Source organism: Podarcis vaucheri (assembly GCF_965113315.1).
Source record: "Podarcis vaucheri genome assembly, chromosome: 5".
NCBI lineage: Eukaryota > Metazoa > Chordata > Lepidosauria > Squamata > Lacertidae > Podarcis > Podarcis vaucheri.
In genome coordinates, this window is record NC_138763.1 from 37822189 (window position 1) to 37841024 (window position 18836).

The 18836-nt window shown below is 42.6% G+C and overlaps 2 protein-coding genes across 3 annotated transcripts; one reads left to right on the forward strand and one right to left on the reverse strand.

The window, feature by feature from the left end:
* Positions 1-477: 477 nt before the first annotated feature.
* Positions 478-7898, reverse strand: DTYMK (deoxythymidylate kinase; the record flags this gene model as incomplete). Of its 2 annotated transcripts, none has more annotated exons than XM_082223421.1 (5): positions 478-952; positions 1198-1395; positions 1668-1758; positions 4414-4522; positions 7676-7898. In XM_082223421.1, the coding sequence occupies 5 exons, from the start codon at positions 7896-7898 to the stop codon at positions 842-844; spliced, it is 732 nt and encodes a 243-aa protein (XP_082079547.1). In that variant the 3' UTR covers positions 478-841. The 2 variants fall into 2 exon arrangements, with proteins under 2 accessions (XP_082079547.1, XP_082079548.1); XM_082223422.1 differs by lacking the exon at positions 7676-7898 and adding an exon at positions 6116-6400.
* Positions 7885-18074, forward strand: ING5 (inhibitor of growth family member 5). Its single transcript, XM_082223423.1, has 8 exons — positions 7885-8017; positions 8960-9031; positions 9954-10120; positions 11351-11462; positions 13141-13234; positions 13500-13635; positions 14285-14346; positions 14733-18074. The coding sequence occupies exons 1-8, from the start codon at positions 7978-7980 to the stop codon at positions 14770-14772; spliced, it is 723 nt and encodes a 240-aa protein (XP_082079549.1). The 5' UTR covers positions 7885-7977; the 3' UTR covers positions 14773-18074.
* Positions 18075-18836: the final 762 nt, after the last annotated feature.

An 18836-nucleotide genomic window follows, 5' to 3' on the forward strand; every position in this document is an offset into this window, starting at 1 on the left:
TAATTGCTCTGTTCTAAGGTGAAAGGTGCTTAATCAGCACTGGGGTGGGCATGTTTCAAGTTATTTAAGCCATCCTATCAAGTACATATTGAAGGGATAAGGAACCTCCAGGCTTCCCTAGCTGGCCTTTGGATCTAGCCCAGGCCCCACCCCTAGCTTCAGCCCATACCACTCACCAACCCAGGACTGGATCTTCCTTGACTGCTTCTGTATGGCTGGACTACATCCTTGAACTCTGATAATGCCTCTTGCTTGTGTGACTGGAGAGGTGCATGTGTGTACAGGAACCTTTGACTTTTGCATAGCTGGAATGTAGCTTACCATACAAAGGGAAGAGTTGTACTGTTGTCTACCCACTTCTTGCCTCTCAGACTGTGTACCACTGGCATGTGGCCTTCTACAAGGTTGCCCATGAGGCAGTGCGGTCTTTGGGCTGGAAAAGATTCTCCACTCAACATAAGTTTCTGCTCGACAAAATTAGGTGAAAATCTGAGATTTATTAGTAAACTTCTTCCCCCTCATTACGAAAAGAAAAACTGTTTTAAAATTATGACTCTGGAAAACAACAGCTACTATAGAGCTGAAGTATTAAGTCTCTCTTGGTAGGACAAAAAGACCTTTGTCTAATGCTTCTTTCACGGATCAACTCCAGTCCAAGTCGCTACAGAGCTGCCAGACCAGTCTCTTATAAAACGCCACCCAAAACAGAAAGGAGAGAGCTGCATCAAGAGCAAGTCTAACAAATCCTATTTGATAATATAAATACAGGGTTGCTTGAAGGTGAACGGTGCAGATTTTGGCTAGGTGAGAAGTGACCCTGAGGAGATGATAAACTCCAGTCCTATTTCCACAGTTCTCCTATGGGTTTGTACTGAGCTTCTCGCATGACCTCCTCTGCAAACGATTTTATTTCATTATGCAAGTCTTCTATGCTCTTTGAAGCATCAATCACCTGCATCCAAAACAAAACCACAAACACATGAAACACTCCTCATGTACAACCCAACTGCAGAAGAACAGTTGGTGGAAGAAATAAAGTATCAAAATATACTAATAAGGTATTACGTTGATGTCTAGGTTTACTCTCATCCTACTGGTCCCCCCCCCCCTTCAACAGATGTTTCAGATCTCCTAGAAGGGTTGATTTTTTTTGGCTTATGAATCCCACAGTGCTCCTCCTGAAGTTTCCTTTTTTACCTTCCAGTTTAAAGTCTTATCTTCCATCAAATGGTAGAAGCGTTGCAGAACCTTCTCCTGAAAAGAGCTGTATTCGTATCGTTCATTTCCAAAGTCTCCTCGTTTGGCTGCTTCAGACGTGCTCAACTGAAGAAAAAGGATCAAGTCTGGCTTTGGAAGCCCAACATCAGGTTGCTTACACCATTCCAAGGAGAAGTTCTGTTTGGAGAGAAATGAGAGATGCAGCAAACAGCCCAATGAAGCCAAGGAGCAATTTGACAGGAACACAGGAAGCTGCGTTATACTGAGTCGGACCACTGGTTTAATCTAGCTCAGTACTGGCCACCACTCTCTGATATTTCAGACAGCATTTCTCCCTTAACTTGCCTGGATAAGCCAAGGATTGAACCATTGAACCTCAGACTTCAATGCAGCAAATTTTTCCATAAATCCTATATTTATATGAGGCTGAATTGGTGTTTTTTACCCACCTCTTTAGCACCTGTGAAGGCCACTCCAGAAAATGCGTATCTGTCCACTACCAGAGTGATACCTTGGTTTAACTTCTCTTTAATCAATGGCCTGAATGGTAGAAATATACTACTGTTAGAGAAAAATCGAAACATAATAATTTGGAATAAAGCAGTGATGCAAGGTATAAAATTGCCGGGACTGTATTTATATGGAGAAAATGTTATGTTTATTTATATATGACATTTGGATAAAAAAAAGGTAAAGGGACCCCTGACAGTTAAGTCCAGTCATGAACGACTCTGGATACACCCTCATTAAGACAATAGTACTCTGGGACGCGGGTGGCGCTGTGATCTAAACTACAGAGCCTAGGGCTTGCCGATCAGAAGGTCGGCGGTTCGAATCCCCACAACGGGGTGAGCTCCCGTTGCTCAGTCCCAGCTCCTGCCAACCTAGCAGTTCGAAAGCACAAAGTGCAAGCAGATAAATAGGTACCGCTCTGGTGGGAAGGTAAATGGTTTTTCCGTGTGCTGCTCTGGTTCACCAAAGTGGCTTAGTCATGCTGGCCACATGACCTAGAAGCTGTACACCGACTCCCTCAGCCAGTAAAGCGAGATGAGTGCCACAACCCCCGAGTCATCCACGACTGGACCTAATGGTCGGGGTCCCTTTACCTTTTACTCTGGGTGATATACTGTAAATAATAATGCATTTTTAAAAAATGTAGTTTCATAAATTGGTGATTTCAAAGTTGCAAATAATTTGGTAAATGTGCATGCTAACAGTTTTCAGTGTCTTCATTTTCTTTCTCAAAAGTTTAAACTATGTACGGAAATGTATGCTATTCCTGTAATGTCTATACACGTATTCCAATAACCTAATTTCTAAGATGTTTGTTTATAAAGCTTTGGATTTGACTATAACATTTAAACCATACTGAGTGCAATCACATGCATGTCTACCCAAAAGCAAGTACAACTGAGTTCAATGGTCAAAATAAAAAAATTCCTTCCAGTAGCACCTTAAAGACCAACTAAGTTAGTTCTTGGTATGAGCTTTCGTGTGCATGCACACTTCTTCAGATACACTTCTTCGTGAGCATGCACACGAAAGCTCATACCAAGAACTAACTTAGTTGGTCTTTAAGGTGCTACCAGAAGGAATTTTTTTATTTTGACTATGGCAGACCAACACGGCTACCTATCTGTAACTGAGTTCAATGGGACTTCTTCCCAGATGAACATGTACAGCAGGGATGCGAAACCCGTGGACCTCCAGATGCTGCTTGGTTACAGCTCCCATCATCCAGCAATGCTGGCTGGGGCTGATGAGAAGTGGAGTTGAACATCTGGACGGCCACAGATTCCCAAACCCTGGTGTATGGGACTGCAGCCAAACTGTGTTTCTGTATATTGATTCCCCACCCCTTAATTTGGTATCTGAGTTCCACAACATTTGACTATTGTTTGGGGGGGGGGAGGAATCTGACATATAAAGTTAACATGGTATATATTTTAAGTTTGCTTACTATATCCAAATAAAAATTTGCTAAATGGCTAAGTAATCTATTTCTTAAGTATTTCCAAACTCAGTCTTATTTAAGAAGTCACCAGAAGCGGGCTAAGAATTGCTTGGATATTTTTCTTCTCCTGCATAAATTATGCCACATCATTTTGAATTACCCTATTTACTTGAGTCTAATGCACCATCAAATCTAATGCACACCTCAATGTTCAGAACCATGAAACCAAAAAGAGTATTTGCTGGCTATTGAAACTAACGTGCACCTTAATTGCTGCAATGTAATTTGGCCAAAAAAGGTATCATTAATTTGATTAAATGTTGTTAATTAATAAACATTTAACTAGGAAACAATGCCTCACAACTTCACCAATAAGAGATGTTAAGGCATCAACACTATTAATTCACTCCTTTTAATTGCGGTCAATAGGCAGACAGTGAATGAGGAAATGAAAGAAAACACTGGGCACATCACAATACCATGAATAAGAAGCATGCTACTTTCTCTTTCAGTCTACTCTGCCCAGAGCCAGAAGCAACAAACCATGCATAGTGTAAATCAACAGCATGCATTAGAATGCTGCTGATTCACAGTAAGCCATAAACCATGGAATACGATTACATGCAAACCAGCCCACTGCGCTGTTATCGATAGAACAGGATATGAAAACAGATGAAAGATTATGTGTTAACTACAAGTCAAGATATGTAATATGTAGATGTATTCTTACATCAAGAATGTGGGAAAGAAATCAAGAAGGGGGGATATCTATGGAAGTAAGTGAATCGCAATTGCTTTTATTCTGGATTAGTATTTATTACCCTAGCCTTTTGTAATATCTTTTGCATCCAGTCCCTGACAGCAACTGTAATTCCAGCATCATGCATGAATCTTGATCAAATACAAACATTTCTCTTATCCTCTCTTCAGCATGAATTGCCAACTAGACAGAATAAGTTTGATTTTTTCATTTTTTGAGAAATATGCCTAAATTCCAATTATTAAGACACTTGACTCATGTGGTGACATTCAATAACATCTGCCTGCTTGCACAACAGAAATTTGCTTGCATAACAAGAGCAGGTAGGGGAGCCAATGAGAGAAATATGAAGACTTCCTGTGGGAGTAGACATCCACCCACACTACATTGCATCTCACCCAGTATTCTCCCAAAGCAGAAAAGCAGCATTGAATTAGGGGCTCAAAAAGGTACTCATGTATTTCACAAGAATTCTATTTACACTTGCTCCCAGCGATTAGCAGAAAATAGCAGGTGCACTGTGTGGTCCTCCAAATTGTTCTTCTTTTCCAAATAGGAACTTATCAGCCGTCCGATTTCTGTAGTTCTGTCTGCAATAAGATGTAGACAAGAGTAGAATAAGACAAACATTCTCTTCCCAGTGTACATCACTATTGGAAGCATGAGTCAAATGCTACTTCTAAACTTCCTAAAAAGATAGCAGCATTCAATATCAGAAATACACATTCCCTAGCATCTAGGCTATGGTTACCAGATTTTTTTCAATGAATCCGGGAACCCCCCCCCTTTTTTTTGTAGCTGAGTAGCAACAGGGAGTTAGTAGTGAGGCAAAAGACCCTGGGGCCAAGTACACATGCATATTGTATAAAGGTGTAAAGCCTTTCTTTCGCACCATGTGAAACATAAATGCACAGTTTTTTAAAAACTGGGCAACAGCACACCACCCTCCCATGACTCCCAAGCCTTCCCCGATCCCCTGCCCCCTTCCCCCTTTGTTTTGACAGATCGGGGGAGGCTCGAGAGTTGCGGGTGGGTGGGCATTGCCCAGGAGAGGCGCAAGGAGCACGGTTTCTCTGCCAGGCAAGGTACAAAGCCCTTCTTTCGCACCCTGTGAAATATAAATGTGCAGAGTTTTTAAAAAACTGGGCAACGGCTGCCCGCCTGCGACTCCCGAGCCTCCCCCGATCTGTCAAAACAAAGGGGGAAGGGGACAGGAGATGTGTACCATGGGACATCCCCGGTTACCCTTCGGCAGTGGCAGTGGCAGCAGACAGCTCCTGAAGCCAGCCAGAGCCAACTGCGCTACCAGGCCAGCCTCAGAGGCTGCTGCTGCCACGTTTCCCAGGGACAGATTTGCAAATCTGGGGACATTCCGGGGACGGAATTTGTCCGGGGACAGATTTGCAAATCCGGGGACTGTCCCCAGGAATGTCTGTTGACCCTAATCTAGGCAGAAAATAGATAACCACGATCCCAACCCACAAGTGGGATTACACCCACTTTATGTGTTACTGCATCTTCCATCATGCATGTACCCTTGCTATAAGGATGGTTTAATGCTATTTGTCTCTCTCTGCATGTCACAATGTACCCTAACACACATGGTCATGCCAGAATGCCAATTCAGTTACAAAGCCAATCTAAGATGGTAGAATCATACTTAGTTTAAGTTTTTCTTTAATAAGCACTATTTTGCACCATGGTTTCAAAGACACCCCAAGAAAGTATAAAGTTAAATAAGCCTTGAAAACACACACACAACCAACCAACAACAACCATGAAGAAACTGACTTTTTCGAATGTCAAAATGATTAGATATTAGATAAATTAAATTTTAAAAAACCTCAAGGTTATCTACGAGGAGGGCCAATGACTCAGCCCAAAGCTATGATAATGCTGGTAAGGAACGCTTTCTGCACATCACTAGCACCGCCACAAAACGTATTAGATTTGGCCCCCTTCCCACCCCGTCGGCAGCCTTTGGACAGACAGAAATCCCACAGATGAAGCGTTCCCGCCACTGCACCTGTCGACTTTCACCCCGCCACCCGCCTGTCAAAGGCACAGACATGCTGCCACAGCAGGGGAATTGCTGACAACCTATACAGGTAAATCTAAGTCAGTGTGGCGAAGGGGCTGCGCCATCCTGCATGCAGCTGCCGCGACCCCTAAGCCTCGCCTACCGGGAAACCGAAGGAGTTCGGCCCGGTGTCCCCCTGCCAGCAGGCCCTCCACTAGCTTTCTGGCCTGCGTGCTTTTGCCAGCTCGGTCCACCCCCTCCAGCACGATCAGCGCCCCTCGCCTGCCAGCCATGGCGCCCCCTTCTCAGTCAGCGGCGAAGGGAAGGCGATCGAACGACAACTGCAGCTTCCCGCGCTTTTGGCGCAATCACAGAGTTACAGTCCTCCGGCGCATGTAGAGCGGCTTTGGTGTAACCATGGTGACCAAACCCTCGCGCGATCACGGAAAACACAAGCAAAGCAGAAGTCGACTGCGCGATCAAAGAAGCCGACTGCGCGGTGCTCGACAGGATTAGTCCGTTGGACGCCGCTTTCTTTCTAGGCGTTTTTTGGTCCATCTCGCTGATATTAACCCTTAGCTGTGTTTGAATGTAAGGTATAAAATACCAAAGCAAACGCACTCAAGAGCACAACGCTTTTCTGATGTCGGCGCAACAGACTTGACAGTAAACTTGTACCCTTAACGTGGGGAAAATCTCGTTACGGGCATCCGTGTTTTGTATCTAAATCCCTCGGGGATTCGAGGGCGCGCGCGTTTTGCAGGCGCCCGTGGGATCCTGACGAGCGTTTCACGCATTCGCCCACCCACGCCCCATGATGCCCTTTTAAAATTTGGAGGTTTTTTTGGGGGGGGGTATTGGGTTGTTTTTATTTTGAATATATATTGCGTGGTTTTATTTTTTGAATTTGTTCTGTAAACCGCCCTGAGACCTTTTTTAGATATAAAAATAAAATGCCAGGGGAGTTTTGGAAGGGTGGGTTTAAAACAAAAACAAAAATCTTAAGTGATGATGCGGGGGGAAATGGAGATCCATCCATATTGCACGCAGCCCGTTATATGTGGGGGCATTAAACCGTCCTCCTTTTTACGTAATGAACTAAAGATTTCAGAATTACGTGCAATCATATTTTTTTTCTATTATAAATAAAAGTATGTTTGCATATTTATCTGTAAGAATGATCTTTCTTTCCACGTTGACGGTAACCAGAAGCCCCCATTCTCCGCAAGGCTCACCTGGGCTATAAGCTACACCGCACACCGTGCCACTTCTCAGAGGAAGCACGCGTAGGATTGCGCTGTGCGCCATGGTACATAAAACATCTTTCTTCTCTCTACACCCTTTGAAGAAAGAGCGATTTTATGGGTACAGTAAATAAGGGACATATTGAGGAGGTGCCAACGAAGGGACGCTTAAGGGGCTAAATGCAGAGTGTTTCTGTGTCCTTGGGTGGATGCAGAAATCCTGAGAAGATTCAAGCATCCCCCCCCCTTTTTATTTTTTACTCCGCTAAAGCTACTTATGCTGTAAAATACAGCTTTCCGGGAGACTGACGCGCGTTTGCTCTGCCACGTCTATACAGCCCGAACCCGCGAGCTCCCGTGCACTTCTATTTATTTGAAGGAAGCTCCGTCGGCTTCGGTGGCGTTTCCCCTTCCAAACAGACAGGTGTGCGCCTAGAACCGCTTCACGCGAACGCCGCGCGGGAAAGACGCAGCCGGACCTGCGCGGGAATTACGACGGGAGAAAGTGGGGGCGGGGAAACACCACGCGCCGCCGCCGCCGCCGCCGCGGACACAGGAAAACGGCCCATTCCGGCCGATGGCGAACGAACGTTGACGTCGTCTCCCCCGGCACGCCCCCTCATTCCTATGCAGCGGCGGCGTCCGACTGGCCAATCGGCGCCGGCCTCTCATGACTATGCAATGAGAGCCCCGACCGGCCATTGCGAAGGCGCCCGCGTGACAGCGCCGAGCGCGGCGGGGCCGGAGGGTGGGCGTTGGCTGGCCGGCTGGCTGGCGCGAGATGGCGGCGGCGGCCTTGTACCTGGAGCACTACCTGGACAGTGAGTGAGTGCGGCGTTGGGCAGAAGGAACAGAGAGGGAAACAGGCCCAGGCCAAAGCCGGGCGGGGGCCACGCCGGCAATTGCGGCTGCGTCACACAGACCCGGCGAGGGAGGGAGGGGGCGGCGGGCGAGGTTTCTTGCTGCGTCATTGCGACGCGTAAAGGAGGGATCTCCGCGCCGGCCTTCTAAGGGTGCAGCTGCGATCCTTGGCCACTGGGGGCCGCTCCTGCTCTACTGTGAGCGCCGTCTGGCAGACGAGCAGCAAAAACATCTCCCCCCCCCCCGTGCTTTTAAGGTGCGTCGTGTTGCGCATTCTCTAGGATTGCCACCTAAAAATAAATAAAAATGTCAGGGTTCCTCTTCTTTCCCTACCCGTGTGACCAGTAGAAATTCAGCAAGTCAGGTGGCGAGGAAAGCGCCATTATTTGTAGACGGCTGTTGAATTCAACATAGGAAACCAAGGCAGGGCATAATACTAATACTATTAATAATAGTCGCTTTAATATTCCCATGTATTCAGCCCCGTGCATCAGTACTTCGCTAGCAAAGCTGCAGACTTCTCAACTTAAAAGACACATGGTTATTTTATTCTTAAAATCTGTATTCTGTTTTATTGTCAAAACCTCTAATCTGTTTATGTACAGCATAATATACACATTAAAGTTATGAATAAAAGACAATAAAAACAAGCTGACCTAAAGAAAACACAAGCTTTCATAAAATGTACCTGCCCCGTAGCTAGTGGGAGCGCCCAGCTCAATATGCCATATACAACAGGGAACAGATAAAGAGGAAGGTGGTAGGGTAAGGTATTTATGGAAAATAGGGCACTTGGCGAGGTTTATGAATGCTTTTTGTTATGTGTAGTTGGTTTGTGAACTTTTATATTAAGAAAGTTATGGTAGAGAGGGGACTGCAGCATTTCTGTTTTTGTATTTCAGGCATTGAAAACCTCCCTTGTGAGTTGCAAAGGAACTTCCAACTTATGCGTGAGCTGGATCAGAGAACAGAAGGTGTGTTCAGGTATTCTGGTTCACAGATCTTCTTGTGTGCTCATCTCATATTAGATTTGCACACATCTGAGAGTCACTTGTCATATATATTCACTGGGAAAGTGAGAAGTAGCCCATATCAGAGTTCCTTCAGCCTCCCACGTTTTTGCTATTTCAGTGCAGCATGAAGATGGGGGGGGGGTGTCATAGTGTGGCCAACAACTGATTCCATTGTTTCATGTGCACCACTTCTAGCAAAGCTTGTAGGAGCAGAATTATATAATGCTGTATTTACATTTGAGTTTGAGAAAGGCATGTGAAGGACTGTAGATGTGTATGAATTGATCTTGCAAGCACAGTCTTACTACTTTTTAGTCAGTTGTGCCTTACTTTGGTTGGAGAACATGCCTGCTCATTTGAACTTTTAGAAGCACAACTCAAGAATTCAGCTGGCACATGTGCTTTGGTTTAGTTGCAAGTATTTTAAAATGAGAGAACAAAGGACCAATTAAGTGGTCAGATGAGAAAGAGGACAAGACCCCTTCACTTTTAACAGTCGTGTGGCTGAGGAAATGTCTGCAGGTGTAGCTTGCATAACAAGCTATGTCTCCTAAAAACCCTTTTTTTACACAGCCACTGAATGTGCAGAAGCCCTGTACCTTTCCCCCCCGGACTACCCCAGAGAGACATTTATTTCATGGTTTCTAAACATGTTTCCAATTGTGAAACATATAGTTTGATCCTAAATCAACTTACTTACAAATAATCCCACTGACTTCAATGGGATTTTCCCCCAAGTAAATGAGCTTTGGGTTGCAGCCTCACAGCTCAGTCTTACTCAAAACTAAGCCCCACAGAGCTCAGTGAGGCTTACTTCTCAGGTAAGTGAGCATAGGGCTGCAACCTCAGTCTCACACACATACTGTCTTCCATTGCTCTTCAGACAAGAAAGCAGAAATCGACAGTCTTGCTGCTCAGTACATTTCAACAGTGAGGAGTTTGTCATCAGAGCAACGGGTGGAAATCCTGCAGAAGATTCAGAATGCTTACGCAAGATGCAAAGAGTACAGTGATGACAAAGTGCAGCTGGCCATGCAGACCTATGAGATGGTAAGGTTAGATTAAGGTAGACAGAGGACTTGTGTTTCAAAATGAAAAATCCACCCTCTGTATTTCTTACCACTCCCATAGCTACCTTTGAAGCTTGTATTACAGGTACTAGTCTTTCTGCGTAATTAGTAGCTGTAGACTGACACAGACATGAGGATCCATGATCCCGGGTTCAGTTAGAGATAAAGAAGATAACAGGCAGGCTTGCATCATACATTCTCTACTTCAAAAAGAATCCTGATGTGGACTGGGATTGTGTACAAGGTTGTGACCTCCCCCTGTTTAATCTTTTACAGTCTGGGAGCAATGGGGCAAAGACCTGAGGCTAAAGTTATGGTGCTGGCAAGCAAGTAGATTTGTCAGCAGTGCATTTATCAAAATTCTTTCTGTGGCTACATGTTCTTATTCACTGGACTATTACAGAGAGAAAGTTGTTTTCCGAGGCAGTGCAGGAATCTTCACTGCTTTGAGAATCCAGGCTATGGGGTTTATAGTGAGAGTCAATACAAACTAGACTTGCTAGGATTCATGGCTCTCTGTTGTGGGAAGGGTTTGGGGTGGTCAAGGATCTGCCACATTTCCTTAATCTGTACATATGTGAATGACTATGGGTATTTCCAGACAACTTGTCCATTGAGCATTCACCCCGATTTGTCAGCACAAGTTTACGGGGAGCTTAGATGTTGGCTACTTAATGAACATTCCTTCTGATTTGTTTGTGAGGTTAGATGACATTGAGTCAAAGCAAGTGTTATCCCAGTTCATTTTCATGTCACTTTCCTTAATCACCAAAAATCTGAGCTTTGGGGGAAGCAGGTTTCTTTCACAAGACCTCCCAATCAACTATATTTTGCAACCTGAATTTTCTGGTCTGTGGTTGAATTCCACCTGAAAACAGGAACTGTCGGGACGAGTCTCAAGACTACAGGGGGACTGTGGTTTGTATTGACCACCTTCCTATGGTAGCTGGTTTTTCTGCTCCCTCCCTCCCTCTGCTCCCTAAATGGTCTGTGGTTTGCATTTGTGTGGTACCCACAAACACCCAGAAAAGCTAAGTGAGCAGCTGTGGTTAATGCACACACCAATCACAGGTCAGATGAGAGAGGTGTATTGAGGTGCATTGAAGTGATAAATACCAGAAAAGGAAGATAGCAAGTTGATTCCGATGATTTCTAGAGATATTATTGGATTTTGTTTTCTTTAGCTGTGTGGTCTCTCTTTTTGATGTAGGTAGATAAGCACATTCGACGGCTGGATGCTGACCTGGCACGATTTGAAGCTGATCTGAAGGATAAGTTGGAAGGCAGTGACTTTGAAAACCCTGCAACGCAAAACCTAAAAAGTGTGTACTTTATGAATAATGTCATCTCACTCTGAGGAAATCCTTCTATATACTTTTTAATTTGTTATTATTATCATCTATTAGACTTACAAAACTTTTAAAACATAAATACTAATACATTATACCATAAAAAAACAGAACAAAACAACCTCCATAACAGCTACAGGAAGCTTTGGCAGCACACTAGTACCAAAGCAAACATCTTATGTGAGTCTATCGAAAGCCTGGGGGGTGGGGAATATAAGTCATTACCTGGTGCCAGAAAGATATCAACAAAGGCACCAGGCAGACCTTTCTTTCCTAGTAAAAGCTGTTTCTCATACACCATGAGAGTCTATATAAAAAGCATACATGCCTCCTATGAGGAACAAAGGGAGAAATCAGTGAGGAGAGACATTTAGTTGGACAGAATTGAGCCATAGTTTTTCTTCAATATGGTTTCCATAATTTTGGCATAAAGCAGGCAAAATTATGTTGATTAAGTTAATATTAGGAAGAATCCTCCTACCTCAAACCACAACTCCACCTGGTCCAGTTTTGCTTTATAACCTGTGTAAATTCTTCCACAAGGTATTGTGCATTGACAGTGGCTTCCAGAGTTCTTACTCATACAGAAAATAAAGTAGTACCAAGTTTCTCCAAACCCATTTTCTAATTCTTTAGCTTCTCTTAGTAAGTTTTTTTGATAAAGCAGTTTGCCTGTGGATTGCATTTTGTTCCTCTGAAGTTATATATTTGTTATAAGATCATATATAGAACAAAAATTCTATTAAAATAAGAGTCTGGTGCACAATGTTAACAGGGTAAAACTGTAGTAGTATTTTTTTTAAATGATTATACATATAAACAGCTTAGGGTGATTTGAAGGTATGTATATATGAGCTATTTTCATTTGAAGTATTGTCAGAAGCAAATGTATCAAACATTAGTTTATTAGGTACAATCTTCAATGTATTTTACAAGGAGTAAACCTCATTTGACTTGGTGGGTCTTACTTCTAAGTAAACCTGTATAGGATTTTACTGTTAGACACTTTTTGAATGTACAAGTAGAATACATTGTTATTTATCTTAATGCCCCAGCTTACAGCCAAGTTACTTGAACAATCGTACAAAAAGATACTTAAGATTGTTGTCCAACAGGTAATATCTTAGTGAATTTGGTTAGTTACAAATTTTACAAATGTCAGGTTCAGATAATAGGGGAAGTTGTGCTGGATAAAGTTGTAGGATTTTTTCAATGTCTAGCTACATCAGAGGTTGCATTGGCAAATGGTTTCTGAACAAGGATCACTTTCCAATTTATATAAAGTCTGGAAGAATAGATGAGAGAAAAAAGAAAAATTAATCATTTTTGAATCATTATGGTGCTTCAGAATAATTGAAATGGTACCTCGGGTTACAAACACCTTGGGTTACAAACACTTTGGGTTACAGACTCTGCTAATATGGAAGTAGTACCTCAGGTTAAGAACTTTACCTCAGGATGAGAACAGAAATCATGTGGCGGCAGTGTGAGGCCCCATTAGCTAAAGTGGTACCTCAGGTTAAGAACGGTTTCAGGTTAAGAACGGACCTCCAGAATCAATTAAGTTCGTAACCAGAGGTACCACTGTATAGTATAAAACCTCTGGTTTTTCTTCTTATGGTGTAGTTAACCAGAAATAACTGTCTTTCAGAGGGGCGAACTCCAAAGGATAAGAAAAGCTCTCGGGGTCGGGGCCGGCGAACATCCGAAGAAGATGTCCCAGTAAAAAAGAAACCAAAACGAAGGTAAGTGACTGCAGTCTGCAGTTAGCTTGTTCAGAGCAGCTTCCATTTGAAAAAAAAAAAATTCTGCCAATGTGCCATAGTAACCAGATTTTTTGGCATGCTTAGTTTCACATGCTTTATACTTTCTCCACTTTTGCTGTCTTGGTACTCTTCAAACTAACCGACCTCCCAAATAGTTCTAGTTAGTTTCAAACTGGAGATTATTATTTTTTACCAAGAATCACTGGCATTTACTCAATATTTGTTCACGTTGCTCCCATTGCAGGTCTGAATTAGCTGATACCATCCTGTCGGTTCATCCTTCAGATGTCCTAGATATGCCGGTGGATCCCAACGAACCAACGTATTGTTTGTGTCACCAAGTATCCTATGGAGAAATGATCGGCTGCGACAATCCTGATGTAAGTACTGAGATAACCCAATGTGGCCATACACATGCTTCCCTCCTCAAATTCTGCGTGAAGGTGCTTTCTTTAGAAAGAACGGAACTATGCAAGGGGAAAGAACCCCATCCAAGTGACCAATAGAAGCTGCTTCCAGACTTCCCCTGGTTTCTGAGCACAAATTTGAAAGCACTTTTCTACAGCAAAAAATTGTAGCTTATATATTTTAAATGAAAAGGTGGATCTGGATCTTAGGACTCACTGGATTTGATACTTCACTCCATATTTGAAGTTGTTTGTGCACCTTTCAGACATATACAACCCTGAGGTCACGTCTACACCCCAAGCTAACTTGCTTCTATTTTCCCACCCTGGAATCTTTGGATGAAGGGCATTATACAAATGTTAATAGTAATAATGATAATCGTTTACATCATGCTTTACGGGCCATTTGCAGTGAGTAGTGCATCCTGTGTCTGCAAAATCTGGGCACTTCACAAGCAACAAAGGGCTCATGAAGTTTCCTATGTGATGTGCAGTATATGCCCCTTCGATTGTGACATGCCAGGCACCAACCAGGCTCCCATTTCTGTTAAATCTCATAAGATAAATTATTGTTATCAAGCTCCCAAAAAAACCCATCTTTTTATTCTTCCCCAAAATATAGTGCCCAATCGAATGGTTCCATTTTGCTTGTGTGGACCTCACCACGAAACCCAAAGGGAAATGGTAGGTGTCATGAATAATAACTTTCTACACTTGTGTTTTCTTCACTTAATTTTCTTCATTGATACTTTCTTCACTTTACCATAACAAAAGCACAAAGGTGCTTGACCCAAGGCTCACAATCTAAAAGAGACAGCAAGGTGATATAAACGGGTGGGGCAGCCTTTGCCAACCTTGTGTCTCCCAAATGTTTTGGACCACAGTTCCCAAAAGCCACAGCAGCATGGCTATGCTGGCTGCAGCTGATCAGAGGTGCTGTTCAAAACATGGTAAAGACTAGAACCAGGAAGTTAAATGTATAATTCTTGAGTTTTCTTTTTCCCCAAATGTGACGTATTCCCAAAGTAATGCATTGATCTGAACACAGTGATTCTTTTTTTTACCCTTAGGTTTTGTCCTCGCTGTGCTCAGGAGAAGAAAAAGAAGTAGAATGGGAATGTACAGTCCGAAAGAAGAAAAAGTTTAATATATTCGTACATGTTGCAATATTTTATTCTGTCTTTTTTGTCACTTACCTATCTTGTTTGATTTGATATTTAGCAGTGGCCAGTCATTTTTCTTAACGTTGGGGGGGGGGAGTTATCCTAATGAGAAAAGGAGGATGTGGAGGAGGTTTACTGTGGTGATGGTCACCTGGGTTTCACACTTCTGTGGCACTGCAATCAATGTTATGAAGTACTAAGAGTAGCCCTGCACTGGAATTTCTGCTCACGTACTAAAAGTCTGTGAAATTGCCTATATGGCCTTCCAGGTGAACGATGATTTTTTGTTTTGTTTTGTTATCAACAGGGTAGTCACTCTGCTCCGCACAATATTTATGAAGGATTTAAAATCTTTAACTGCATCTTTACAGAACCTTATAACTACTGTCAAGGAAGGAATGTGCTGTTCTGTTCCTCAGTTGCAGCAAGCAAAGAATTGTTTCTTACAAAGGCAGATGAAAAGTAATGGGTATTATTTTGGTAAGGTGTGATCCACAAGTAAATTTCAAGAGTAGTACACCTGTTCCAGTTGCTTCTGAATTGTACACTACTGCCTCTGCGCTTCATACGAGTCCCTCTGAAGTCATCTATCCTATCCTGATGGTAAGCAATGAATGCTTAAATTGAGGCACAAAATGTCTAGGAGACATCAGTATAGTTTGATTCACTCATGAAACGAAAATAAGGCTTATTTTTCATTGGCTAAGCTATTAGATGTTAGACATGAACAATCAGGAAAACCAGATGTAAAAAGAAAAACTTTTTTTTTTAAAGGAAAGATTCCTAGGACTGCAAAGCACTAAAATCAATTTGGTGTAATTTTATACTGAACTTTTATCTGGTTTGAGATGCCTGTTCTCTGTAAGCACCGAGATGCCGTCCAGTATAAAATGTGAATGTGGGTGCCCCTTAAAGCAGCTTTGAGTTGGAAGACGGACAATATTTTCCCCCAGGAAGCTGGTAGAGCCATCGTTGCCTGTGATGCACACAGTATCATCACTATCCTCTCTGATAATGCAGGTGGTTTGGATCCAGAGTGTGCCTTTCATGAGCCCACCCAGGGGTGGCTGTGGGTAGGATTTCTGCATTGCAGGTGGTTGTAGTAGTAAGCCCTCAAGGTCCCTTCCAGCTCTGCAGTTCAATGAATGGAAGGGCTTCTTCCTATTGCAGAAGGGATTGAGATCCCGTGGAGGCTCACACCGGAGGAAGTGGAGGAAAGGCAGATTTCGTTTATTCCCTCTACATCTCCCCATGCCACCTCCCACACCGTTAAGTAGGGTCACCCAACTTCTTGGCATGGTTTTGCCGGGGGGAAGGAAGAACGATGAAAATCACCTCTCCCTCCTTTGTGAGCATCTCCTGGGCATTCACGGGAACTGGATCCATGCCAGGGGTTGCAGGCTTTATAAGTAACATCAAAAACATGCAAATGTTGTTTGACCAAAGACAATATATAGGGAGATAAAAATTATACATCATGGATCATGTTGACTCTGTCATACCAATATTTGTTAAAGACGATCATCTGTCTCCAGCTTTGCATTTCTCAGCTGAAGGCTGGAAAAAGCAGGTCAAGAAGGATGGATAAATAATATTATGTACAATGGCTAGTTTGTCTCAGCTGTGCTTGCATTGTGAGATAATGTTGATTATTTGCATATGGTGATTAAAAAGCAGCCAGAATATAGCACGCACGGCTGTTATCCGTTCCAGTGGTGTGGAGTTTGTTAAGGATTCAGGTATACCCCAAAATCACAGTGATGAGTTATTCTTCCTTGAACAACTTGCACCACGTGATACCTGCAATTTTGCAGTAATCTCGCTTCCCTTCTGGAAGGTAAAGGAGAAAACTATCACAACAACCAAAATGTGGAGTTAACAGGTGTAGCTTTAAATTGAGAATAGGTATATTTGTTTTTTTCTGAAAGGATATGGTTTGGGGTTTTTTGTTAAGAAAGAACGCAAGTCCTAAGTTCTTATTTCACATGACATTGATTTTGCATGGTTTTGTAGGCATTCTTTATTTGTATCACTTTACTTTCTATAGCTACATCTAGTTTTCAGTGATCACGTGCACATTTGCATTGGCCACATAAGAGTGAACTAATTTTGGAGGTTTGGTTGTCATAACTTGCTTTCAGAATGTTTTGTCTCTACATAATGTTCTGCTGTTGTCAGGCTTAAGTACTTACTGGAGTAAGTTGTCACTCTGAGAGCTACCCCCTATATATCATGCACACAACTATGGAACTTAATGCAGACAATGAGGACATTAGACCATTTAAGTCTTCCATAACCTCGTGCCCTCCAGATGTTTTTAACTACAGTTGCCTTAGCCAGTGTAGCCAATGGTAAGGGATTATCAGAGTTGCAGTCCAACTTCTGGGGGGCACTAGGCTGGGGATGGTTGTCCTATGAGACAGCATTTTCATACAAAGTTTGGGGTGCACTAAATTAGCTTTTCCCAACATGAAGCCCTTGAGATGTTTTTGACTATAATTCCCTTTAGTCTTTGCCAGCATGGCTGTCCAAAACATCTGGAATGCTCCAAGTTGGGGAAACTTTCTCTTTTAATGCAAAGCAATCTTCCACAAGATGTGATCCACCAAGCTGTATGTGGCTCCAGCAGTGTTGTTATGGTTATCGAGATGCTTGACAGTTCCCTGGCTTTTGCAGTAGTTACTACAAAATAGGAAATGAACCTGATGGCAACAACACATAGTGGATTGTAGATGGATTTTTTGGGGGGTCACAGCTTTTGCATTGTGCATTTAGATTTTAGTAGGAAGTCTTATAAGACCTCATGAATCAGTAGTTCAGTTATCAATAATGGACATGTGTTTTAACTTCCCATAAAGTCATGTTAGCTTCTACTATAATAGCAATGACTTTCATGATTTATTTCCCCTTTTTCCACTTACGTTGTATCTTAGATAATGGAAAACTAGTGCTATAGGTTGGCATACATCTTGAAAGTCCTTAAAATGTGTTTGGGGATAGGAAGTTAGTGCTGCCATGTAGGTATTGAAGCAACCTGAACCTGTTACTTTGCCATTAACTAGAACCAAGATCATGTTTCCGTCCCAAGGAATTGAATGTTTTGTTTCCTTTGAGCAGTACTCCAGACAGTAGTGAAGATGTGGCGGCGGCAATATTTCACAGCACGGTTTCCGGTGCTGTATAGTGTTGAACTGTACACTACAGATGTCATATGTTGCTGTCTTGACTATAAACTGATTGTCAACCAGATCATGTTGTTTCAAGTTTTTTATATCCATGCTGATAAGGAACATTGGGCATTCTGGTCTGTGAAGAATGTATTCTCCTGAATTTTGAATGTATCCTGTTTAATAATAATTACCTTTGTCAGGATTTAGAGCACAGGAAAAAACTGAAGATAATCTTCCCCTCCTTTTTTTTTTAAAAAAAGAAAAATCTACATATTTTGTGGTTGTCGCCTTTTTTCATAGTTTATCTCCCAAGTAATCAAATGACACAGCCTATACTTTCTTGTCAAAGGAATTAGATTTATGTTTTCTTTGTAAATGAAAGAGAATATTAGAAATCTTTTTATTAAAATGTGAAAATGTTTATCTGTATTTTTGATCATGTTATAGATATAATAGGTATATTGTTACAAATAAAGTATTTTTGAGAACAAACAACTGTATGTTTTGTTTGCTTCTGAGGTATAGTGTGCAAATGGCAAATTCATGCTACCAACAAAATGTATGTACGGTACGTATAAAGGTAAAGGGTAAAGGTTCCCCTGACCATTAGGTCCAGTCGTGGCCGACTCTGGGGTTGCGGAGCTCATCTCGCTTTATTGGCCGAGGGAGCCGGCGTACAGCTTCCGGGTCATGTGGCCAGCATGACTAAGCCGCTTCTGGCGAACCAGAGCAGCACACGGAAATGCCGTTTACCTTCCTGCCGGAGAGGTACCTATTTATCTACTTGCACTTTGACGTGCTTTCGAACTGCTAGGTTGGCAGGAGCAGGGACCGAGCAACG